We start from the raw sequence: 25,338 nt of genomic DNA, 5'->3' as shown, positions 1-25,338 counted from the left end.
TTTGATTTTTAAGTTGTTTTTAAAAAATCTCTACTTTGTTTATTTCTGCCCTGATCTTTGTTATTTCTTTTCTTCTGCTAACTTTGGGTTTTTTTGTTCTTTTTCTAGTTCCTTGGGGCGTAACATTAGGTTGTTTATTTGAGATATTTCCACTTCTGTTACACAGGCATTTATTGCTATAAACTTTCCTCTTAGAACTGCATTTGCTGTGTCCCATAGGATTTGGTATGTTGTGTTTCCATTTTCATTTGTCTCAAGGAATCTTTAAATTTCCTTTTTCCTTTTTAATTCCTTCATTGACCCATCCATTGTTCAGGAGCATGTTGTTTCATTTCCACGACTTTGCCCAGTTTCCAATATTCCCTCTGTTATTGATTATTTCACTGTGGTCAGAAAGTACTCAATGTGATTTTGATTTTTAAAAGTTTGTTAAGACTTGCTTTGTGAACTAACATATGGTCTATTCTGAGGAATGTTTCATGTGCTGTTGAGAAAAAATATGTATTCTGTGGCTTTTGGATGGAATGATCTGTACATATCTGTTAGGTCCATGGGGTCTAGAGTGCAGTTTAACGCCGACATTAATTTTCTGTTTGGTTAATTTTCTGTTTGGATGATCTGTCCACTGCTGAAAGTGGGGTATCAAAGTCCCTCACTATTATTGTATTATGGTCAATCTCTCCTTTCAGGTCTTTTAATATTTGCTTTACATATTTGGATGCCCTGGTGTTGGGTGCATATATATATAACACTTATAAATATATATATATTTACTATATATATATTTACAAAATATGTATATTTACAATGGTTAAAATATATGTATTTAACAAATATATATTACAATATATATTACAGTTGTTAAAATACATATATTTTGTAATATATATTACTATATATACAATTGTTACAAAAACATATGTATATATATACACACACATATATTTACAATTGTTATATCCTTTTGCTTTATTGACCTGTTTAACATCATATAATGGCCTTCTTTGTCTTTTTCTTTTTATGGTTCTTGACATAAAGTCTATTTTATCTGATCTAAATAGAGGTACTCCCACTCTGTTTCGGGTTCCATTTGCATGGAATGTCTGTCTCCAACCCTTTGCTTTCAGTCTGTGTGTGTCTTTGTCGGCGAAGTGAGTTTCTTTTAGACAGTATTTAGTTGGGGCTTGTGTTTTTAGCCACTCTATGTCTTTTTTTTTTTTTTTTTTTCTTTTACAAGTATTTATTCTGGTTGCTAAATGAAGTATAGACTAATGGAAGACACAAAAATATAAACAGGGAGATGGTTTACTTAGGAGGTTTTATTTTATTATCTGGGAAAGATAAGATGATGAGGCATTGCCTGAATCCTTCATTTCACTCTTTATCACAGTTGTTTTATGTTAGTTTAAAAACATTTAGTGGTCTCTAGGGTGGAAAAATAAAAGGCCAACCCATTTTAGTAGACAGTTGCCTTAGCTTCTGACACTCTATGTCTTTTAATTGGAGAACTTAGTCCATTTACATTCAAGTTTATCACTGACAGGTAAAAGTTTAACACTACCACTTTGTTACCTGTTTTCTGGTTTTTTTTTTTTTTTTTTGGTTGATCGGTTCTTCCTTTGTTTCGCTCTTACTGTCGTCTTTTGCTGTTATGTATTTTTCTCTAGTAGTAAATTTTGATTCCTTCCTATTTATATTTTAGTGTCCCTATTATAGGTTTTTGCTTCGTGGTTACCATGATGAGATGTACAGAATATGTCTTATAATTACAACGGGTTATTTTAAACAGATAGCAGTTTAACTTTAATCACAGGAAAAATGAACAAAAACAAACTCTACACTTTAACTCACCCCTCCCTCCACACTTTGACTTTTTGATGTTTTAAGTTACATCTTTTTGTATTCTTATCTCTTAACCAATTGTTGTAGCTATTACTGTTTTGAACAGTTTTGTCTTTTAGGTTTCACACTTAAGATATATTTGGCAACCCACGATGACAATATTATAGCATTGTAAATTTGTCTGCTTTCTTACTATTACCTGTGAGTTTTATACCTTTGGATATTTTTTTCTTACATGTTAGTGTTCTTTTCTTTCAGACTGAAGAAACCCCGTTAGCATTTCTTGTAAGACAGGTGTTGTGTTCATGATTTTTCTCACCTTTTTTCTTTTCTTTCTTTTCTTTTTGTTTCAGGAAGTCTTTTTCTTTCTTTTTTTGTTGGAAGGATAGCTTTGCTGAATATGGTATTCTTGACTGACAGTTTTTTTCCCCTTCATCATGTTGAATGTATCATTCCCCCCTTTCCTGGCCTGCAGGGTCTCTGGTGAGAAATCCACTGAAAGCTGTATTGGTGATCCATTGAGTGTGATATGTTGTTTTTGTTGTTTTCCTCTTGATGCTTTGAGCATTTTTCTTTGCCTTTGATTTGTTTAAATAATTTGAATATGGTGTGCCTTGGGGAATTTGTCTTTGGGTTGAATTTTATTTGTCACCTCTGAGCTTCCTGTGCCTGAATGCTGTGATCTTTCTCCAGATTTGGGAAATTTCAGCCATTATTTTTCTAAATATGCTTTCTAGACCTTGTATTTTTTTTTGTCTTCTTCAGTAATTTCTGTTATGCAGAGCCTAATTTTCTTGATGATGTCTTATAATTCTTAAAGTCCTTCTTCCCTCTTTTAAAATGCTTTTGTCTTTTTCCTCCTCTATATATGTGCTGTCTTGGAGCTTACAGATTCTTTCCTCTGGTCAACTCTGCTGTTAAACCTTTCTAATGAGGTTTTCAGTTCAGTCACTGTATTCTCTATTTTAGGACTTCTGGGTTTTTTTGTTTGTTTGTTTGTTTTTATTTCTTTGTCAATTTTTTTTGTTTTGTTCCTGGAGTGTTATTCAAATTTTATTTAGTTTGTTATCCATATTGTCATGTAATTCCCCAAACTTCTTTAGGATTATTCTGAATTGTCTGTCAGACATTCCATAGATCTTCAGTTTTTCTGGGTCTGTTACTGGAGTTTGGTTGGTTTCTTTTGGCGTGTCATATTTTGTGAGTTTTCACAATCCTTGTCTCTTTATGTTGATGTCTGTGTGTTTAAGGAGATGCTCACCTCTTCCAGGTTTTGCAGCTGCTCCTTGGTGGTGTTAAAACTTTACTACTTAATATTGGAACTTCATCCCTGGCCAGCTGTTGCTTTCAGTCTGGAAAAGACTTACTGTGAGCACCAGAACTTAAATGCTCCACTGGAACTATATTGCTGCCCTGCCACTGTTTCTTGGTCTGGGGAAGACTTAAGCGAACACTGGCCCATTATTGCCAACCTTTTAGTTCTTTCCAGGTCAAGGGAAGGCTCCACGTGATCACACGGGCTTAGTGGGAAATCTGGCCAGGGATTTGGGCCTTCCTGTGTGTTGCGCCCCCAGCAGTGCTATGGTTCTGGCCAGTCTCCTCAGCATTGGCATGCCCACTGATCGTGGCACAGAGCAGCTGCCAAGATCCACGTGAGAGTTGCTGTGATCAGTGCACCCACTTTCTGTTCCCAATTTACCCCAGGTGTTTCAGCTCTCTTCTGGAACTCTGAAGGGTACCCATGGGATAGGGCTGGAGGGGACTTCCCATGAAGATTCCCAGACTGGTGGGGAGGTCACATGTCCACTTCCAATTCCCTCCTTCCACCTCAGAAATTGTGGATCTAGAGAAATTCTCTGTGGGTAGCATTATGCTGGTTTGGGGGAGGAGGTGGCACAGTCTAACGTGACTGTTGTTCCTCTTACTGGTTGTGGTTTTTCTCAGTTTTGTCATCCCAGGAAGTTTCCTTGCTTCTCCCCCAAGTTCTAATGAAATCAGGGTGGTATTCTCGTCTTTGATTAATTTGTAGTTGTACTTTTGTGAGAAGAGTGGTACTGTGGGATCATCTGTTCAGCCTTCTTGCTGACGTCACTCCTCCTATTTACCCCAGTGTTCAAATGCAGAAAGCGAGGCTAAGAAAAAGTGCAGGGATTTGTCCCTAGATTCTAATCCAAGATCCCAACCTATGTGTGCCTAACTGGAAAGCTATGCAGTGACGCGGGCCCATGGCAGGCTATAGGCCAACATTCAAGCCCCATTCATACTGGCCTCCTCCTAGACACAGAGGGAACACAGCATGTAGCAGAACAAGCCCTCTTTTGTCCTCAGAGGCGTGTGCCTACTTCAAAGCCCACAAGACAAGGAATGGCAGAAGAAGGGGCATAATAATGGGCCTGCTGGACAGGACGCTGTAGTGAGGGTTGGGAGATCTGGGGGCCAGGACAAGACCCACCACTGACTGTGACTTTGTCTAAGCAACTGGCTCTCTCCTGGCCACTTCTCTAATAACCAGATAACAGTTCTGAGCCACCGTTGCAAGTGTCAGAAAGGTGGGTTCTTTGACCCCAGCTGGGATAAAAGGAAAGGGGGTGAGACATACCTCCAGCAATCATTTCAGCAGCCCATAGCTCTTATCAATGCAACCTCTCAGGCTTAGCAGCTATTGCTAGTATCATCATGATTTGCATGTAAATGACTGCTGCTGGATGATGATCTGGGGACAAATGGCATCCAACGCTTATCCCAAAGGGCCTGATCTCAAGGAACCTGATGGATGTTGCCTCTAGGCCTGGTACAACACCAGCTGCTCTGTGGAGGGGGCATCCCAAGTAATCTTCACAACCCCTCTGTGAGACGCTTTCCTTCCCGCCCCCACAAAGAGTAATAGCATCGGTCCTTCTCAACCACCCAGGACTGCTGTGAGGAGTAATGAGAAAGCTCCCAACAGCCCTGGAAGATATTAGAAAGTGAGATACACCTGCTATGTACCCGCAACAACAACAACAACAACAACAAAAAACAAGAACATGGGGAACATGATGCAAGTCCAACAGATTACTCATGCAGGCAATTGCAGAAAACATACCAGAGCTGTGTATTATGAGACAAATGGTCATCAATATTACTACTAATCATTAAATGCCCGCTGATGATACTATTCCCAGTGGAGTTACAAATGCCACCCAAAGAATCCGTAGCTCCTGTCCTCTCGGTAGATATGGATAGTCACTGTTACTGGGGACCAGGTTTTGCCTGGCACGCCCCCACACGTTTTATCCCATCTAGTTTTCACAGCAAGTAAATAAGACAAGTCTAGCTCCTACCTCTGGGAGGAGGCTGTTCACCCTCCCCTCACAATCCCCAGAGGACACTGATGAATAAGTAAACCAAGGCCAAAGCCTCCTAACCCATGCTCCATGGTGTGTGCCAGTGGTTTATGATGTCTCTGCAATACAGGTCTTGTCCGCCCTTAAGTGGCCAATTAGGGCCTGGGACAGCCTGCAAATATTACCCAACATGGTTGAGCACCACCAGTTTTGAGCCTCACCTTTACACCATACACCAAAACATACATGTGTTATCGTGTATGTAAAAAAACTCCAAACCAAGCCGAAACAAGAACAGGATGTGTATAAATTTCCTGAATGGGGTAGAATTCTGGTTATTTCCTGTGTAATTGCCAAGTATGTTCAACGTAGCTTCTCAGCAACCCATCAGCTATATGAAACTTGGCAGAACCGAAGACTAGACCCGATTTCTTCAGCCTTTCACTGAATTCTCCTCCTCCGCCTGTGATCCCTATCTTGGTCAATGGTACCCCAGGGCCACAAGTCACTCAAGCCAGAAACCTGGGTGTCATCCTTGGCCCCTCTCTGGACCTTGCCCCAGGCCCACCTCCAACCTAACACAGCACCATTCTATCTATCCTATGAAAAGCATCTCTCAAATAGTGCCACTTCCCTCCAAACCCTCTTCCACTAATTTTCCCCACAAACTTTAAAACCCACGAGTGAGTGAGTGCATTTTCTTTGGGCACAATTTCTCCCTATGCCCATCTATTTTCTGTGATTGAGACTAGGGGTGTCTAAAGATGGCCAGTGAATGAATAAAATTGACTGGCAGGGTCACAGAAACAAGCAAAGCCCACGTTGACCCTCACTGGCATGATCTCATTACACTTCCTCATGCTGGAGTCCCAGGAAAGCCAAGTCTCTCTTTGTAATCAGTGCAGTGAGGATGGGTCAGCCTTTTATGAGAGTGGCCTTGGAGCGTGTGCTCCCCCTTGGGATGGCTTAAAGGTTGAGCTGCCCACCCTGTGACGCTGAGGGCACCACTCTGGGGGTTCCAGCGAGATGCAGCTTTCCCCCTACAGGAAATAAAACAGATGAATGTGATTTGATATGACCAATGTGAGGTCCCATCACTCATTAGTATGTGTCTGGAAGGCCCACGGTTAGGCTCCATCTTTTGTAGGAGAGCAGCAGTCTTCCGACTGTTCTCAGGAGTACTCTGGCGGTCTGTAGAATTACCTCAGGTGACCATGGGGAGCACTGGAGGAGGGGCACGACAGATGCAGTTTTTTCCCCATTAGGTCGCACCATCATTTTACCAGTCAAAACAATTCCCCAGTGGGTGAAGTGTGGGAGGAGATTGGGCACTGTGTGGTGGGAACTGTCTCCAAGCACCCTGTTACCTGGGAACCCTGACTCCATGAATGTTTTAGCTTTGTTGCATGTGGGACTGCAAGTACAGTGTCCCCATCACCAAGAGCATGGGCTGTAACTCACAGTTCATTAGGACCCCCTAGATTTGTAGTTGGTGACAGTGGCTCTTAGACTGCGTTGCTGTAATGGAAGGGTCCTTGCCTCAGATCAACCAGGGACTGTATCTTGGCTCCCTCTTGTGCTGGCGATGGGACCTCAGAATGGTGATCACACCACTCACCTTGATCCGGATGGTGGAATAATAAAACAAAAGCATGTGACGCTCCTGTAACACAGCAGGCTGTGTAACATTTCATGGAGCTAAGTACAAATGTTGCTACCTCTGTAAGGCTGCCCAGGATTCACGGGAACATAGCACCAGAGAGATTGAGGACGGGTGGGGCAGAAAAACAAGCTTAATCTCTTGCTCACTCGCACAGTCCAATGGTCTTCTGTTCACCAGAAGTGCTGGGTGATCCTGGAGCAGTGGAATTTCTGACCCCACACCTTCTTCTGAGGCACTGCCCACTTTACTTTACTGACCTACCTGAGACATCTCTCAGGCACGGGGATTGTGAGGTGATGTAAACGCGGGTTGGGGGGAGGTGTAAGCAAAGGAGAAGAACTCATAACTCGGTCACAGTCATATTTCAGAAACAAAGGTGTAAAGCTGACGACCCGTGCCTTCCCCTATTGCTGACCTGTCTTTCCCCATTCCTGCATGTGATTGCCCTGTATGCTCAAATGGTTCATTATGCAACGGGTAATGGGCCTGCTCTCGAGATGCACGAGCATCTGTTTTGTGTCGCTGTAACAGAATACATGAGACTGCGTGATTTATAAACAAAAAAATATTTATTTAGCTCATGGTTCTGCAGGCTGGAAAGTTGAAGGGCATGGCCCTAGCTTCAGGCGAGGGCTTGTGTGCTGTGTCATAATGTGGTGAGGAAGGTCAAGGGGGAAGTGGACACATGCAATGAGAGAAAACCTGAGGGGCATCCTGGCTGTATAGCAACCTACTATCTTGGGCACTTTGTCCATTCCTACGAGCACTAATCCAGTCTCGCCAGAGCAAGAACTCACTCGCTACTGTGAGGAGAGCACCAAGACACCTACAAGGACAAAGGTGGAGCCCTCATAACCCAAACAACCGTGCACTAAGCCTCACCTCCCAGCACCACCACCTTGGGGACCAAATTTCAACATGAGTGGAATCTCCTGTGTATACGGGGCTGGCAGAGGAAAGCATCTTCTGCTGTGAGGCTGCAGAGTCCACTGGCCTGCACAATGGGGAAGGCAGGGAAGTCCGCATGGTCCATCCAACCCAAGAGGGCCTGAGGTGGACGATGGCAACTAGAGGTTGAATCAGCAGTGGAGGTGTTCCTTTCAGGAGATGATGCGTAGTGCTGTGTGTGGGAGTCAGTCAGCATCTGGTGGGTAGTGGGCATATGGTTCTGGGCAAAGCAGACTTGGACAATGTTAGGATCAGATTGGAGAGCCCTGGAGAGAGTTTGGTGCTGGGGAGCAGGGCTCCTTGTTGCTGAGTCTGACTACCTTTAAATCCCATCTCTGCCACTTGGGTTTCAAGTGTGACTGCCGAGTTGTGCCCTATCCACCAGATTTCCCCACATCATTTCTTGTTTCAACAAGTATTCGCATCCTAAATACACACACACAAGCACAAGCATGCCCATGCACATGCATGCACAGACTCTCCCTGACACTCCCTTACCAGTGCAATGACTGAGCTCATGGTTATGACAGCAGCTATGAAGGAACGAACACCCAACAAGCCCCCAGCCCTAGGGAGTTGGAACGCTGCTCCTCTTTTGGACTAAACATGGGGTTTAGGGCTAAACCCCATGATGTGAAGTCCTAGCCCCTTTTGGAGAAGCAGCAACATGGAGCTGAACTTCCCCCACTGAGTTAGGGCCCAGCTCAGGAGGACAGAGGCATTGTGGGGAGATAGGTGGTACCTGTGCCATCGAAAAAGCTGCAGAGACATGGGATCTAAAGAACTCCATCACTCCATAATTAACAGCTCTGTCTGTTCAGTACCCATGGGTCTCACCGTGGCTGTTCCCCAGGAATACAGGAAAAGGGCTGTGGGACTTCCAAATGCTGTCGCCTACCTGAACCTTACCCCATCTGGATTTCATTTGAGCTTAAAGGCCCTGGACCTCTGAAGAACCAGAGGGTGAGTAATTCACCCAGCAGGCCCTAAGAAAGCATTTTTTTTTTTTTCTCTCCTGGCTTTGCACAGGGGACTACATGAGACAGGGGAGGGGGAGAGAGAATTTTGGTGTTCCTGTGTCCTAGTTAGGCTTCTTGATGCTAAAAAGCACATCCAATATCCTTGTCCATTTACTTTGGTGACTCCTGGTGCTGCAGTTTCTAACAGGGCCTCCTCCATGGTTGTTAGTTAACAGGGACAATTATGCTCCAACTGCCCCCCTTTCAGAATTCTCCTGCTGATACTGTGTTGCAACACATATCAAGGTCACCTTAGGAAGGCAAAAGAAAAAAAAATCAAGTCCTCATGTTATGGAAAGGAACAATGCATAGTTGGAGACAAGGCCGTCTGTTGGAAGGGGTCTCTGTCTTGTGGTGGGGTAGGGGGGCTTGGGAGCTCTTTGTCAGTATAGGGGTTAACACCTTTTCTGAGATCCACAGATTCTTCCTCCACATGACCCTCTCGCCTCTGCATGTAAACACCGCCCAGTTTTCCTCAGATATGAAGAATGTGTGCATTGCTGGGGGTAAAAGAGATGTTATTCCGTCCTCATTCCTGCACGTAAGTGCCCCGCCAGGGTCAGAGCTGTGAGCCGTGGAAGACTCACCGTTGATTGGCTACAGCCCATTGCCACCAGGACCTAGTAACAAGCAGCGCTGCCTCGAGGAGGAGGGGGGACAGCCTAACAGGGCTAAGGAAGATGCTAGCTCTCTCCCTTCACAACCCCACCACCGCCAAAGCTGACCACCCCCAGTTCAGCCAACGTGTTGAAAGTTACATCAAATGCCACAAAGCAAAAACAGTCAAGCGTGCCAGCATTTATTTCAGGCCCGGTGACCGGGACACTGGGGCGAGCAGGGGCATGGAGCAGCAGAGGGGGCTCGGTCACCGTTCACGCCTGTGTCTGTGGCTCCGGTGGTCTCAGATTCCGAGTGCCCGGTGTCCTCCCCTAGGGAGGAGAGCAGAGTGACAAGTGGACCCTCGGGAGCCCTGGGGATTTCTGACTTGGCCTGAGGTTCTCTTGGTGGAACAGGAAGGGGAGGCGGATGGGCTTGGTGGTGAGCAGTGAGAGAGGCAGAGGCTGGCTCCGAAGGAGCTCTCGCCTGAAGCACTTGGTGAAACATGCCAGGGCCCTCGGGAACCGGCTCCTCCGAGACCCTCGCAGAAGAGCAGGTTCCCTGGGCAAGCCTGTGCCACTGGATGGGTCCTCCGCGGTGTCAGACACAGCCACCCATTCCTCAGGGTCTTTTTGCGGCCCTTTCACATTCTGAAAGACAGACTCAATAGCTGGATCCTGATGATCCCTCCCATCCCTGGCTTCCCTTACGCAACTGTTGTGTGCATCTCCGGCCCTCTTCCGTGGGTTGGGGATGCAGCAGTGACCTGCACAGACCAAAGCCCAGCCTCCTAGGGGACATTCCAGGACAATGGAGGGAAGCCAGACTCACCAGGTCAGCAGGTGGAAGGAAGGGAGTGAAGATCATGCTTCCAGGAGTGTGCGATATGCCGGTAGGGACCAACAGGACTTCAATGAAGACACCGGCGAAGCTCGTCACTCTGCCGGGTGCAAAGAGGCCGAGGGCCTGCCGCCTCCACGCCCCATTCAGCCCCTCTGCCCCTGCCCCATCGTCCCTCCCCCCTACAGTCTCGTGCTCCAGCAGCGGATACATTTCTGGTATGTCACATTCCGTTTGTTTCTGTATCTCGTACTCCCACTCTTCCAATCTTTCTTTCCTTTGCTTCTTCTTCCTGGCCCTCTCAGCAGGCTCGAGCCACGTTTCTCCTTGCCGAGCAGAAAAAGCAGAGGTCTTCAAGCTGGTGGTGAGTCATCATTTGGTGGGGATGCCACAGACCCGAGTGTCCATGTGGGTGCTCTCCTGCCTTTGATTCACAGGATTATGTACATGGATGCCCTGGGCAGGTGTATGAGTCCAAATGAATCGTCACAGCAAGGAGAGTGAGCTGGGTAATGGTATCCAGAGTCCAAATCAACAGCAGTTTTCTTTCCAGAGGTTTATGTGAGACTCCACGTCTGTGTAACAGTCAGTATCAGGTGGTTTAGGGCCTGGAGGGCTTGGAAAATGTGAGAGAGAGGGAGAGGTGAAGGGCCTGGGCTGGGGTGAGTTGAAAGTAGAACAGCCGACCAGCCTGGGCAGCATAGGGAGACCCCACCCCCACAGAAAATTTCAAAAGTAGCCTGGCATGGTGGCACACACCTGTAGCCCCACCTACTCAGGAGGCTGAGCAGGGAGGATTGCTTGAGCCTGGGAGGCGGAGGCTGCAATGAGCTGTGATGGCACCACTCCACTGCACTCCAGCCTGGGAGACAGAAGGAGACTCTGTCTCAAAAACAAACTGACAAATCAAACAAACAAACAAAAGAAAGTAGAAGAGCAGAGGTGAAAGCTCCTTGTTGCCTAGTCTTGCTATGTCAAAATCAGGCTCTGACATTTGGGTTACAAGCAATGCTGCCAAGTTATGCCCCCTGTTTACTAACCAGGTCTGTGGGGTCTGCACCGCTGACTTCACAGGAGCTCCCTGCAAACAGTACCCTGAAGGGAAAGTGGAAGTAGGTGGCCTCAGAGCCTTTATTTGGCTTTTGAAATAATAGTGCTGTTTAGGAAGGCATCTCTTACATAATCCTGAGGCTACAGAATTGATCTCTGTGAGCCTATCATGGGCCGTGCCCTGAATGAGGCTCTGCTTCAAGCTCTTCTGTGAGGGAGAAACCGAGAGAGGCATGAATGTAACAGAGAGTGGTGGAGGGACGTTTATGGGGCTATGGGAGGACTGAGGAGGCGGGCAGTCACTCAGCCTTGGGAATTGGAACGGAGTCAGTGAAGAGTTCCCAGAGGAGGCGTGCCTGAAAGGAGGGACAAAAGAAATTGGCCAAGAAATAGAGAAAAGGGAGAGCATCACAAGTAGAAACCCAAGACAATACCGTGAGTTTTTGCAACTGAAAATATGTAGGCCTGGTTTTCTGTTCTAGGGTTTAATAGAAGTCAAAGTCAGTCACGAGGTTCCAGTCCAGGAACCTGAAAAGCTGTGCCTCACAGAGACACTGAACCCTGGTTTTTGAGAACCCAAAGTGTATATTTTTAATAGAATTTTGATAGCAGTCCATTGATCATTTTTCCAGTGTGATTCATGCTTCATGTGTCCTACCTAAGATATTGTTGCCAAGCCTCACAACAGAGATTTTCTCTTCTGTTGTTTGTAGGTTTTAATATTTTGCAATTTACACTTAGCTCTAGGATTTATTTTGAATTAATGCCTGCATGAAGTGTGAATAATGTCGGGATGAATGGTGAGATATTGAAGTTGTTTGGGTCTTCCGTAAAGAGATCTACTTTTTCCAGCACTATTAGTTAATTGTCAGCTAATTTAACTATCTTTGAGCCTTTATTAGAAATCAACTTACTATATATATGTAAGTCTATTTCTAGCCCTTCTTCTACTTCATCCAATGATCCCTATGTGAATTCTTAAGGTCATACCAGGCTGTCATGATTACCATGTCTTTATATTAAGTCAGAGACTTTGGTGATGTAAGTCCTTCATGTTTGTTCTTTTCCAAATGGCTTTGGATCTTCTATGTCGTTTGCATTGATATATAACTTTTGAGAAACAGTTCTTCACTTTAATTATGATTATGGTGAGCCTATAGATCAACTACTTGAGAATTGACATCTTAACCTGAGTCTTCTGATCAATGAACATTATATATCTCTGTTTATTTAGGTCTTCACTTTCTCTCGCCAGTATTTTATAGTGGTCTGCATACAGGTCTTTCACATATTACATTAAAATTCTCAATAGATGCCTCATTTGTTTTGCTGTAATTATAAATGACATTTTAAATAGGGTCATCTCCAATTACTTGTTCCCAGTATGTTGAAATACAGTGGGTTTTTGTATGTTGAGTTTCTGTCTTGTAACTTTGTTATGTGACTTGTTAGGTCTAGGAGATGTTTATCCCCGCATTCCTTAGTATTTTGTATATAGACTATCATGCTATTTGTAAATGGAAAGGTTTTTTTTATTCCTTCCTATTCAATCTGTATGCCTTTTATTTATTTTCCTTGGCTCATTGCACTAGCTGGGACCTCAAGGATAATTGTATACACATAGTAAGAGTCTGCCTTATTTTTAATCTTATGGGAGAAGCATTCAGTATTTCACCATTAGACATGGTGCCAGCTGCAGGTTTTTTGTAGGAGTACTTTATTAGGTTGAGGACGTTGCTTTATGTACTTATCAAGTGGTTTGGGTTTTTTGGTCATGAATGGGTGTTTTATGTTATCAAATTACTTTTCTGTTATATATCTGGATAATAAATGCTTTTTCTTTTATTCCATTAATATGGTGAAATATATTCACGGATTTTTAATGGTAAAATGACCTTATATTCCCAGGACACACTGTGCTTGGTAATAGATTATTTTTTTTCATGTATTATTGGATTCAAGTTGCTAAAATTTTATCAAGGAGTTTTGTATCTATGCTCATTAGGAACACTGGTTTGTAGTACTTTTTTTTTCTTCTGGTATCTTTTTTCTATTTATTTTTTAAATAAAAGTAATGCTGCCATCATAAAATGAACTGGAAAGTGTTCCCTCCTGTATTTTCTAAAAGTGTTCTTTTGGGACTGCTACTATGTTTTCTTTAAATGTATGATACTGCTAACCAGTAAATCTATTGAAGACTGAAGTTTTCTTTATGATTTACAAATTCGGTTTAAAAAAGTCTCCACATAACCATTCTTTTAACCTTAACAAGGTCTTTAGGGATGATTACCAATTAATTAGAAGAGTGTGCTTAAAAAATTTTCCTCAGCGTTTAAATGTCTTATTTTCTTTCTTCTTTTCTTTAATTTGTATTTTTCTTTATTTCTTCTAAAAAAATTAACGGGATACATGTGCAGAACGTGCGGGTTTGTTACATAAGTATACGTGTGCCATGGTGGTTTGCTGCACCTATTGACCCATCCTCTAAGTTGCCTCCCCTCATCCCTACCCCCCAACAGGTCCTGGTGTGTGTCCTTCCCCTCTCTGTGTCCATGTGTTCTCATTGTTCAACTTCCACTTCTGAGTGAGAACGTGCGGTGTTTGGTTTTCTGTTCCTGTGTTAGCTTGCTGAGAATGATGGTTTCCAGCTTCATCCATGTCCCTGCAAAGGACATGATCCCACTCCTTTCTATGGCTACATAGTATTCTATGGTGTATATGTACCACATTTTCTTTATCCAGTTCATCATTGATGGACACTTGAGTTGGTTCCAAGTCTTTGCTATTGTAAATAGTGCCTGCAATAAACATACGTGTGCATGTATCTTTATAGTAGAATGATTTATATTCCTTTGGGTATATATCCAATAATGGGATTGCTCGGTCAAATGGTATTGCTGGTTCTAGATCCTTGAGGAATCACCACACTGTCTTCCACGATGGTTGAACTAATTTACGTTCCCACCAACAGTGTAAAAGCGTTCCCATTTCTCCACAGCCTCGCCAGCATCTATCGTTTCTTGACATTTCTAATAATCGCCATTCTGACTGGCATAAGTTGGTATCTCATTGTGGTTTTGATTTGCATTTCTCTGATGATGAGTGATGTTGAGCTTTTTTTCATATGTTTGTTGGCCGTGTAAATGTCTTCTTTTGAGAAGTGTCTGTTCATATCCTTTGTCCACTTTTTGATGGGATTGTTTGTTTTTTTTCTTGTAAATTTGTTTAAGTGCCCTGTAAATTCTGGATATTAGCCCTTTGTCGGATGGGTAGATTGCAATGATTTTCTCCCGTTCTGTAGGTTGCCTGTTCATTCTGATGATCATTTCTTTTGCTGTGCAGAAGCTCTTTAGTTTAATTAGATTCCATTTGTCAATTTTGGTTTTTGTTGCAATTGCTTTTGGCGTTTTCGTCATGAAGTCTTTGCCCATTCCTATGTCCTGAATAGTATTGCCTAGGTTTTCTTCTAGGGTTTTTATGGTTTTGGGTTTTACATTTAAGTCTTTAATCCGTCTTGAGTTAATTTTTGTATAAGGTCTGAGGAAGGGATCCAGTTTCTGTTTTCTGCGTATGGCTAGCCAGTTTTCCCAGCACCATTTATTTAATAGGAGATCCTTTCCCCTTGTTTTTGTCAGGTTTTTCGAAGATCAGATGGTTGTAGATGTGTGGTGTTATTTCTGCGGTCTCTATTCTGTTCCATTGGTCTATATGTCTGTTTTGGTACCAGTACCATGCTGTTTTGGTTACTGTAGCCTTGTAGTATGGTTTGAAGTCAGGTAGCATGATGCCCCCAGTTTTGTTCTTCTTGCTTAGGATTGTCTTCGCTATATGGGGTCTTCTTTGATTCCATATGAAACTTAAAGTAGTTTTTCTTCTAGTTCTGTGAAGAAAGTCAATGGTCTTGATGGGAATAGCATGGGATCTATAAATTACTTTGGGCAGTATGGCCATTTTCACGATATTGATTCTTCCTATCCATGAGCATGGAATGTTCTTCCATTTGTGTCCTCTCTTATTTCCTTGAGCAGTGGTTTGTAGTTCTCCTTGAAGAGGTCCTTCACATCCCTTGTGAATTGTATTCCTAGGTATTTTATTTTCTTTGTAGCAATTGTGAACGGGAGTTCACTCATGATTTGGCTCTCTGCTTGTCTATTATTGGTGTATAGGAATGCTTGTGATTTTTGCACATAGATTTTTGTATCCTGAGACTTTGCTGAAGTTGCTTACCAGCTGAAGGAGATTTTGGGCTGAGACGATGGAGTTTTCTAAATATACTGTCAATTTGAGTTAGTCTCTTCTTATTTGAGTACCCTTTATTTCTTTCTCTTGCCTGATTGTCCCGGCCAGAACTTCCAATTCTATGTTGAATAGGAGTGGTGAGAGAGGGCATCCTTGTCTTGTGCCGGTTTTCAAAGGGAATGTTTCCATGTTTGTCATAAATAGCTCTTATTGTTTTGAGACATGTTCCATCAATACCTAGTTTATCGAGAGTTTTCAGCATGAAGGGGTGTTGAATTTTATTGGAGGTCTTTTCTGCGACTATTGAGATAATCATGTGGTTTTTGTCATTGGTTCTGTCTATGTGATGGATTACGTTTACTGATTTGCATATGTTGAAGTAGCCTTGCATCCCAGGGATGAAGCCGACTTGATTGTGGTGGATGAGCTTTTTGATGTGCTGCGGGATTCGGTTTGGCAGTATTTTATTGAGAGCTTTTGTGTGGATGTTCATCAGGGATATTGGCCTGAAATTTTCTTTATTTGTTGTGTCTCTTCCAAGTTTTGAAATCAGGATGATGCTGGCCTCATAAAATGAGTTAGGGAGGAGTCCCTCTTTTTCTATTGTTGGAAATACTTTCAGAAGGAATGGTACCAGCTCCTCTTTGTACCTCTGGTAGAATTTGGCTGTGAATCCGTCTGGTCCTGGGCTTTTGTTGGTCAGTAGGCTATTAGTTACTGCCTCAATTGTAATTTTCCTTTTAATGTGGTGCATCACATTAATTAATTTGCACGTGTTGAACCACCCTTGCTTGCTTCCCAGAAATAAATCCTGCTTAGTCATGGTGAACGATCCGTTTAATGTGCTCCTGAGTTTGGTTTGCTCGTATTTTGTTGAGAATTTCTGCATCTATGTTCATCAGAGATACTGTCCTCCTGCTTCCTTTTCTTGAAGAGTTTTCATCAGGCTTTGGTATCAGGGTGACCTGGCCTCATAGAACGAACTTGAGAGCATTCTCTCTTCTTCAAGCTTTGGAAAGCGTTTGAGAAGGTTTGGGGTTAATTTTCTTTAAATGCTTGGTAGAATTCACCAGGGAAGCCATCTGGTCCTTAGCTTTTCTTTAATGGGAGGTTTTTGATTACTGATCCAATCTCCTTACTCCTTATTGGTCTGTACAGATTTTCTGTTTTTTTAATGATGCAGGCTTGGTTGGTTGCATGCATCTGTGAATTTATCCACTTCTGGGCTGACCCATTTATTGCTGCGTAATTGTTCACAGTTGTCTCTTATGGTTCTTTTTATATTTCTGGCATCAATTGTAAAGTCTCTTCTTTCATTTCTGATTTTATTTCCCTGATTCTTCTCTCTTTTCTTCTTATTTAGTCTGGCTAAAGGTTTGTTAATTTTGTTTATCTTTTCAAAAAACCAACTCTTATTTTCATTGATTATTTTCCTGTGGTCTTCTATTCCCTATTTTGTTTATTTCTGCTCTAATTTTTATTATTTCATTCTTTCTGCTAACTTTGGAGTTAGTTTGTTCTTCTTTTCCTAGTTCCTGGAGATAAAAAGTAAATTTAGGCCAGGCGCCGTGGCTCACGGCCTGTAATTCCAGCACTTTGGGAGGCCGAGGCGGGTGGATCATGAGGTGAGGTGATTGAGACCATCCTGGCCAGCATGGTGAAACCCCGTCTCTACTAAAATACAAAAAATTAGCCGGGCGTGGGCGCCTGCAGTCCCAGCTACTCGGGAGGCTGAGGCAGGAGAATGGCTTGAACCCAGGAGGCAGAGGTTGCAGTAAGCTGAGATTGCGCCACTGCACTCCAGCCTGGCAACAGAGCGAGACTCCATCTCAAAATAAAATAATAAATAAATAAATAAAATTAAAATTAAAATTAAAAATAAATGTAATGGACATCAATATATTTTGTTTAAATCTATGTACTTGATGTTTGTTTTCTATTTTCCCATTTGTTCTTTACTCCTCTCATCCGTTTTTTTTCATCTCATCACATTTTGGTTGGGCGTTTTAGGATTCCATTTGTCTTCACTACTGTCTTATTAGCTGTATCTATTTCAATTTATTTAAATGGTTGCTCAACTTATCACACTCTATCTTCAAGTAATACTATAGCATTTCACATACAATGTTTGAATCTCACTGGGGTATACCTTATTTTTCTCCTCTTTTTTTTTTGCAGTGCTATTGTTACGCATTTTATTTCTACATATGCTATAACATATGTATGTTATAAACATCATTCCGCTTTCAATTTAGTTATAAACTGTCAGTTGTCATTTATATATTTTTTTAAAATGAGGAAAAAAGCTATCTTTTATATATAGCCATAGGTTTCATTCATTCCTCTTGGTCAATCCTAGTTTCCATGTGGTATCGTTTTACTTCTGCCTGTATTTTTTGGGGGGAGAAATGGCTGTTCACATCTTTTGTGATAACACATCTCAATGAGGTTATATGTTTTATTATTAGTTTCTAAAACTAATTTCTATAATCTGGGTACAAGTCACTTACAAGTTACATGATTTGCAAATACTTTCTCCCATTCTGGGGCTTCTTTTTTCACATTCTTGATGGTATTATTAATTGCAGCAAAAAGTTTTTAATTTTAATGAAAGTCCTGTTTATCCTATCCCATTGTAGTTTCGGTTTGCATTTCTCTGATGATCAGTGATGTTGACTACCTTTCCATATATCTGTTTGCCATTTGTGTGTCTTCTTTTGAGACGTGTCTATTCAGATCCCTTGCCTATTTTTTAATCGGATTATTACATTTTTTTCCCTATAGAGTTGTTTGAGCTCCTTATGTATTGTGGTTATCAATCTCTTGTCAGACAGGTAGTTTGCAAATATTTTCTCCCATTCTGTGGGTTTGCCTCTTCACTTTGTTGATGAACAAAGGATTCCACTTGAGACTCCTAGTTTCATTGATTTTGTCCCCATGGTTTTCTATTCTCTATTTTGTTTTCAATGTTGACGGTTTCCTTTGCTGCGGCAGAAGCTTTTCAACTTGATGTGATCCCGTTGGTCTATTTTTTTTTTTTTCTTGCTTTGGTTGCCTGTGTGTGGGGGGGGTGTATTACTCAAGAAATCTTTGCCCAGTGCAATATACTGGAGAGTTTCTCCTAATGTTTTCTTTTAGTAGTTTCATAGTTTGAAGTCTTAGATTTAAGTCTGTAATCCATTTTAATTTGATTTTTGTATAAGTTGAAAGATAGAGGTCCAGTTTCATGCTTCTGCATGTGAATATCCAGTTTTCCCAGCACCATTTATTGAAGAGACTCTTTTCTCTAGTGTATGTTTTTGGCACCTTTGTGGAAAATGAGTTCACTGTAGGTGTGTGGATTTGTTTCTGGGTTCTCCATTCTGTTCCATTGATGTATGTGTCTGTTTCTATGCCAGTACTGTGCCTTTTTGGTTACTATAGCTCTGTAGTATAATTTGAAGCCAGGTAATATGATTCCTCCAGTTTTGTTCTTTTTGCTCAGGATAGCTTTTGCTCTTCTTTTGGCAATCTGTAGATTGTTTTGGATAGTATGAATATTTTAACAATAATAATTCTTCCAATCAATGAACATGGAATAGCTTTTCATATTTTTGCAATCCGCTTCTATTTCTTTCATCAGTGTTTTACAGCGTTCCTTGTAGAGATTTTCACTTCCTTTGTTAATTCCTAGGTATTTTATTTTATTGATAGCTATTGTAAATGGGATTACTTTATTGATTTCTTTTCCAGATTGTTCACAGTTGGTAGTGATTTTCGTATGTTGATTTTGTATCCTGGGACTTTACTGAATTCGTTTGTCAGTGCTAGTAGTTTTTTGGTGGGGTCTTTAGGTTTTTCCAAACATAAGATTATGTCATATGCAAACAAGGATAATTTGGCTTTTTCCTCTGTAATTTTGACACCCTTTATTTCTTTCTCTTGTCTGATTGCTCTAGCTAGAACTTCCTGTACTATGTGGAATAACAGTGGTGAAAGTGGGCATCCTTGTCATGTTCCAGATCTTAGAGGAAAGGCTTTCAGTTTTTGCCCATTCAGTATGATACTAGCTGTGGGTGTGTCATATATGACTTTTATTATGCTGAGGTTTGTTCCTTCTATACTCAGTTTCTTCAGAGTTTTTATAATGAAGGGATGTTGAATTTTATCAAATGCTTTCTCAGCATCTATTGAAATTATCATATGTTTTTGTCCCTCATTCTGTTGATATATCACATTGACTGATTTGCATATGTCGAATCATCCTTCCATCTCTGGGATAAATCCCATTTGGTCGTGATGAATTATCTTTTTAATGTGTTGGTGAATTCGGTTTGTGACTGAGTATTTTGTTGAGGATTTTTGCATCAATGTTCATCAGGGATATTGGCCTATAGTTTTCTGCGTGCGCGCGCACGCGCGCGTGTGTGTGTGTGTGTGTGTGTGTGTGTCTTTGTCTGGTTTTGGTATCAGGAAAACACTCATCGAATGAGTTCAGAAGTATTCCCTCCTCCTCTACCTTTTGAAGTACTTTGAGTAGGATTGGTATTTGTTCTTCTTTAAATGTTTGGCGCAATTCAGCAGTGAAGCCATTGGGTACCAGGCTTTACTTCGCTGGGAGACTTTTTAATTACGGCTTCCATCTCGTTACTTGTTATTGTTCTGTTCAGGTTTTAAATTTCCTCATGGTTCCATCTTTGCAGGTTGTATGTGTGTATGAATTTATCCATTTCTTCAAGGTTTTCAAATCTACAGGCATATAGTTGCTCACAGTAGCCTCTAATGATCCTTTGAATTTCTGCACTATCAGTTGTGATGTCTCCCTTATCATCCCTGATTTTATTTATTTGGTTCTTTTCTTTTATTTCTCATTCATTCTGGCTAAAAGTGGGTCCATTTGGTTTCTCTTTTGAAAAAACCAACTTTTCATTTCATTGATCTTTTGCATTGTTTTCTTCGTTTAGATTTTATGTATTTCTGCTCTGATCTTTATTATTTCTTTTCTTCTATTAATTTTGAGATTGGTTTGCTCTTTGTTTTCTGGTTTCTTAAGATGCATTGTTAGGTTGTTTACGTGAAGTTTTTCTACTTTTTTGATATAGGCGCTTATAACTGTAAGCTTCCCTGTTAGTATCGCTTTTGCTGCAACCCATAGGTTTTGGTAGTTTGTGTTTCCACTATCATTTGTTTTAAGACATTTTTCAGTTTCCTTCTTAATTTTTTCATTGACCCACTGCTCATTCGGGAACACATTCTTTAAATTGCACATTTTTGTATAGTTCCCAAAATTTCCCTTGTTATTGGTTTCAAGTTTTATTCCATTTTGGTCACAGAAGATACTTGATATTATTTCAATTTTTTGAATGTTTTAAGATTTGTCTTGTGGCCTAACATACGGTATATCCTTGAGAACTTATCCACGTGCTGAGGAGAATGATGTGTATTCTACAGCTGTTGGAGGAAATGTTCTGTAAATATCTATTAGGTCCATTTGGTCTATCGTGCAGAGCAGGTCCGATATTTCTTTGTTGAGTTTCTGTCTGGATGATCTGTTCAACACTCAAAATGGGGTGTTGACGCCTCCAGCTATTGTTTGTCTTTCAACATTTTAAGTCTTTTAGTTTGTTTCCACGATGCTTCGTGGTTTTGCAGAGTATAAGTTCTGCACTTTTTGTTAGGTTTATTCCCATGTATTTTATTATTTCTGATGCTATTGCAAATGGAATTGTTTTCTTAATTTTGTATTCAATGTCCTTTTTGCTACTCTACAGAAACAGAAATTATTTTCATGTATTGACATTATTGACATTGTATTCCTTCACCTTGCCAAATTCAGTTATTATCTTTAAAGTCTTTTAGTGGATTCCTTAAGATTCTATAATTACAAGATGATGCCGTATGCTAATAGAGGCAGTTTTATGTTTTCATTTCCCATCTTTTTGAAAACCGGGTACCATGGCCACAACCCTCAATACATTGTTGAGTAGTAGTGGCTACATCAGGCATCCTTGTGCTGTTTCAGACATTAAGGGTAAAAGATTCGGTCTTCTGCCATTAAATATGATGTTACCTGTGGGTGTTCTTTATCGTAGGTGCTCTTTATCAGTTTGAGGAAAATTCTTCTATTCCCAGTTTTTTTTGTTGTTGTTGTTTTGTTTTTAGTGTATTTCTTATGACAGGCTGTTGAACTTTTTCAAATGCTTCTTCTGCATAAATTGAGATGAACACGTGTTTTTTGAACGATTATCTGTTCATATGATAAAATCCATTTATTGATGTGTAGCTGTTAAAGCAACCTTATGTGCCTGAGATAAATGCCACTTGGTCACCGAGTATAAATATTTTTGTATGTTGCTGGATTTGGTTTGCTAATATTTTGTTGGGGATTTTCTCTGTCCTACTCATAGTTTTGCTTTTGAGTCTATATATGATTTTCTTGCCAGGCTTATGAGTTATGAAGTTTTCCCTCCTCTTCTATTTTTTTGGAAGAATTATTGAAGAATTGCTATTAATTCTTATTTACATATTTAGTGGAATTAACCATTGAAGCCATCCGAGCCTGATCTTTTTTTCTGGGTAGTTTTTTTGTTTTGTTTTGTTTTGTTTTTTAATTTCTATTTCATTCTGTTTCATTTTCACAGATCTATTTATCTTGTGTATTTCTCCTCCAGCCAGTTTGCATGGTATATGTATACCTAGAAATTCATCCATTTCATCTAAGCCATCAAATCTATTGGCATACAATTGTTCATATTATTTCTTTATAATCCTTTATATTTCCATAATGTAGATAGCAGTGTCTCCTCTTTCTTTCTTGATTTCAGCAAATAGAGCCTCCTCACTTTTCTCTTGATCAATCTAGCTTACAGTTTGTCAATTTTGTTGCCTTCTTCAAGGAATCAGATTTTTGTTTCCTTGGTTTATCTCTGTTATTTTTCCACTCTTCATTTCATTAATTTACGCTCTAATCAGTGTCCACTTTTCTCTTCGATTTGCTTAGGTTTAGTTTGCTCTTTTTCCCAGGGTCTCAATGCGGAGGGTAAGGTTATTGACCCGAGATATTTCTTATTTTTTTTAATATCAGCATTTAGAGCTATACATTTTCTTCTAAGCACTGCTTAACTGCATCCCAAAAGTTTGACATGCTGAGTCTTCATTTTCATATATCTCAAAAAGTATTTTCTAGTTTCCCTTTTGATTTCTTCTCTGACCTTTGATTATTTAGGAGTTTATTGATTTCTTTATGCTCATGTATTTCCCACTAATGTATGTTTTATTGATGTATAACTTCATTCCATTGTGGTTTGGGGCCCTACTTTATATTATTTCTATCCTTTTACGTTTATTAAGGTGTTTTATAGCCCACCGTATGGTCTATCCTGGAGAACACTTCACGTGTACTTGAGAGAAACATATATTCTGATGTTGTTGGGTGTAGTGTTCTATAAATGTCTGTTAGGTCCATTTGATTTATTGCTTTTTCAAATCTAGTATATCCTTGTTGGTATTCTGACTAGCTTCTCTATTCATTATTGAAAGCAAGGTACTGAAGTCTCAAACAATGATTGCTGAATTATCTCTTCCCCTTTTCATTTCTGTCAGCATTTACCTCAGGTATTTTGGTGTTCTGTTGTGCAGTGCAAATATATTTATAATTTATATATCTTCCTCTTCACACTTTTATAATTGTAGAATGTTCATGTTTTATCTCTAGTCATATTTTGTGTTTTAAACTCTATTTTTTCTGGGGTTGACAAAACTACTCCAGCTCTCTTGCGGTTGCTGTTTTCAGTGTATTTATTTTCTCATCCTCTTACATTCTATTTGTGCCTTTGAATCTGAAGTGTGTGTCTTGCAGACAGCATCTAGTTCAATCATGTTTTTGTTACATCCTGCCAATATCTGCTTTAAAATACATTTGTATTGTTCAGTCTATTCACACTGAACTTAATGTAATTACTTAATATAATTACTGTTGGGGTAGAATTTATGCCTGCCATTTTTTGTATTTTCTTTCTCATGTCTTAATGTTCCTCTGTCCCTGCACTGACGTCTTCTTTTCTGCTAAACAGATATTTTCTCATATACTCTATTCATTTCCCTGTTGTTTCTTTATTGTATTTTTGAGTTGTTTTCTTAGTGGTTGCCCCACAGATTACGGATCACATTTTAACTCAAAAGAATCTAGTTCAGATTGATACCACCTTAATTTCAATATTATACAAAACTGTGACCCTATAAAGCTCAAGAGTCTCTTCTCCTTTGTGCTACTATTGTCATAAAATTACTTCTTTATACCTGTGATGCCCATCTAGATAGTTCTATAATGATTGCTTTATGTAACAATTGTCCTTTAAATCAGGTAAAAGAAGGGAAGAGTTACAAACAACAATACATTCCTACAGTCTTTTATCAATGCTGTTGTAGTTAGTTACCTTTAATGGTGTTCTTACTTATTCATCAGGATTTGAGTTACTGTCTACTGTCTTTTCCAGATTTCTCTTTAATATTTTTTTGTAAGGGAAGTCTGCTGATGATACATTGTCTCAGCTTTTCTTTATCAGGGGATAGCTTTACTTCATCATCATTTTTGAGGGAGAGTATTTCTGGATGAAACATTCTTGGTTAACTGTTTGTTGTTGTTTTTGTTGTTTTCCTTAACCCCTTTGACTGTGACTTCTCACTACCTTTTGGTCCCCTTGGTTTCTGATAAGAACTCAGTTGTTAATCTTACTGGGGATCCCTCGTATGTGGTGAGCTGTTTTTCTTTGCTGCTTTCCACATTCTCTCATTGTCTTTGATTTTCAACAGTTTGGCTAAGATGTGCCTCGGTGAAGATTTTCTTGAATTCATCCTCTTTGGAGTTTCTGTGGTTCTCATTTGTGTCCATTAATAATTTGAATCAAACTTGGGGAGTTTGGGCCATTATTGTTTCAAATGTTCTCTCTTTCTCGAGTTCCCATTTCTGTTGAGCCCCTCTAGTGAGTTTTTCGCTGTAGTTATTGTACATTTCCACTTCAGAATTTCTGCTTGGGTGTTTTAAAAACACTAATTTATATTCTGTGATGATTTCTCTATTTGTTGAGACATCATTCTCATACTTCTCTTTAATTCTTTTCACACGGTTTCCCTTAGTTGTTTGAACATATTTACAATAGCTGATTTGAAGTCTTTTTCTAGTAAGTCCAGTGTCTGAACTTCTCTCTGTGTGTCCCATACTTTCCTGTTTCTTTGCACGTCTCATAAGTTTTTTGTTGAAAACTGGACACTTTAACTAATAGAACATGGCAACGCTGAAATTCAGACTCTCCCTTCTTTCAAGGTATTGTTGTTGTTGTTTGGTGCTATTAATCCTGCTGTCATTTGTTTGTTTAGTGACTTTTCTGAACTACTTCTGTAAAGTCTGTATCCTCTGTTATGTGTGGCTACTAAATGCCCTGCTTGGTTGGCTTAGTGGTGACCTGGTGATTGGACAGAGATGTCTTTATATGCCTGGAAAAGGTAAGTTTCCCAGTCATTGCCATGGGGGCTCTGTGGATATGTTGGACATGCCTTCAACTCGCAGCCAGGCAATTGACAACTCTTTCACAGAGCCTCAAAGTAAACCAGAGTTGGCCGTTTAGGCACCTTTTGGGTCTTTGCAGACCACGTCATAGTCGTAGGCGAGTGTCTGGCCTTCTAGATTCCCAGGAATAGGTAATCGCTTTTAAAAGTCCCAATGGACACCTCATTACCTAGATTTCCTTTTAAGGTATTGGTTAGCCTATTGTGGGCCCCAAGTGTTATCCATTGCCTGAGGCAGCTGCAATGTTGAGCAATTGCCTCCAAATATTTT

At 40.6% G+C, this 25,338-nt stretch overlaps 1 protein-coding gene across 4 annotated transcripts in view; it reads left to right on the top strand.

Annotated features, from left to right (window-relative positions):
- The window catches only part of LOC129052956 (doublesex- and mab-3-related transcription factor C1), a 71,772-nt gene that overhangs the window by 21,092 nt on the left and 25,342 nt on the right, over positions 1–25,338 (top strand). Inside the window, exon 1 of one of the 4 annotated variants that reach the window (XM_063721196.1) lies at positions 2,586–10,599. The exons of 2 other annotated variants lie outside the window; for them this stretch is intronic. In XM_063721196.1, coding sequence (XP_063577266.1) covers positions 10,206–10,599 — 394 coding nt within the window. In that variant the 5' untranslated portion in view covers positions 2,586–10,205. Of the gene's footprint in view, positions 1–2,585; positions 10,600–25,338 lie in introns of those variants that run through there. One more of the 4 variants, XM_054544722.1, reaches the window with a different exon arrangement.

The sequence above is a fragment of the Pongo abelii genome, chromosome X (assembly GCF_028885655.2).
Source record: "Pongo abelii isolate AG06213 chromosome X, NHGRI_mPonAbe1-v2.0_pri, whole genome shotgun sequence".
NCBI lineage: Eukaryota > Metazoa > Chordata > Mammalia > Primates > Hominidae > Pongo > Pongo abelii.
This window is presented reverse-complemented; position numbering and strand designations above follow the sequence as displayed.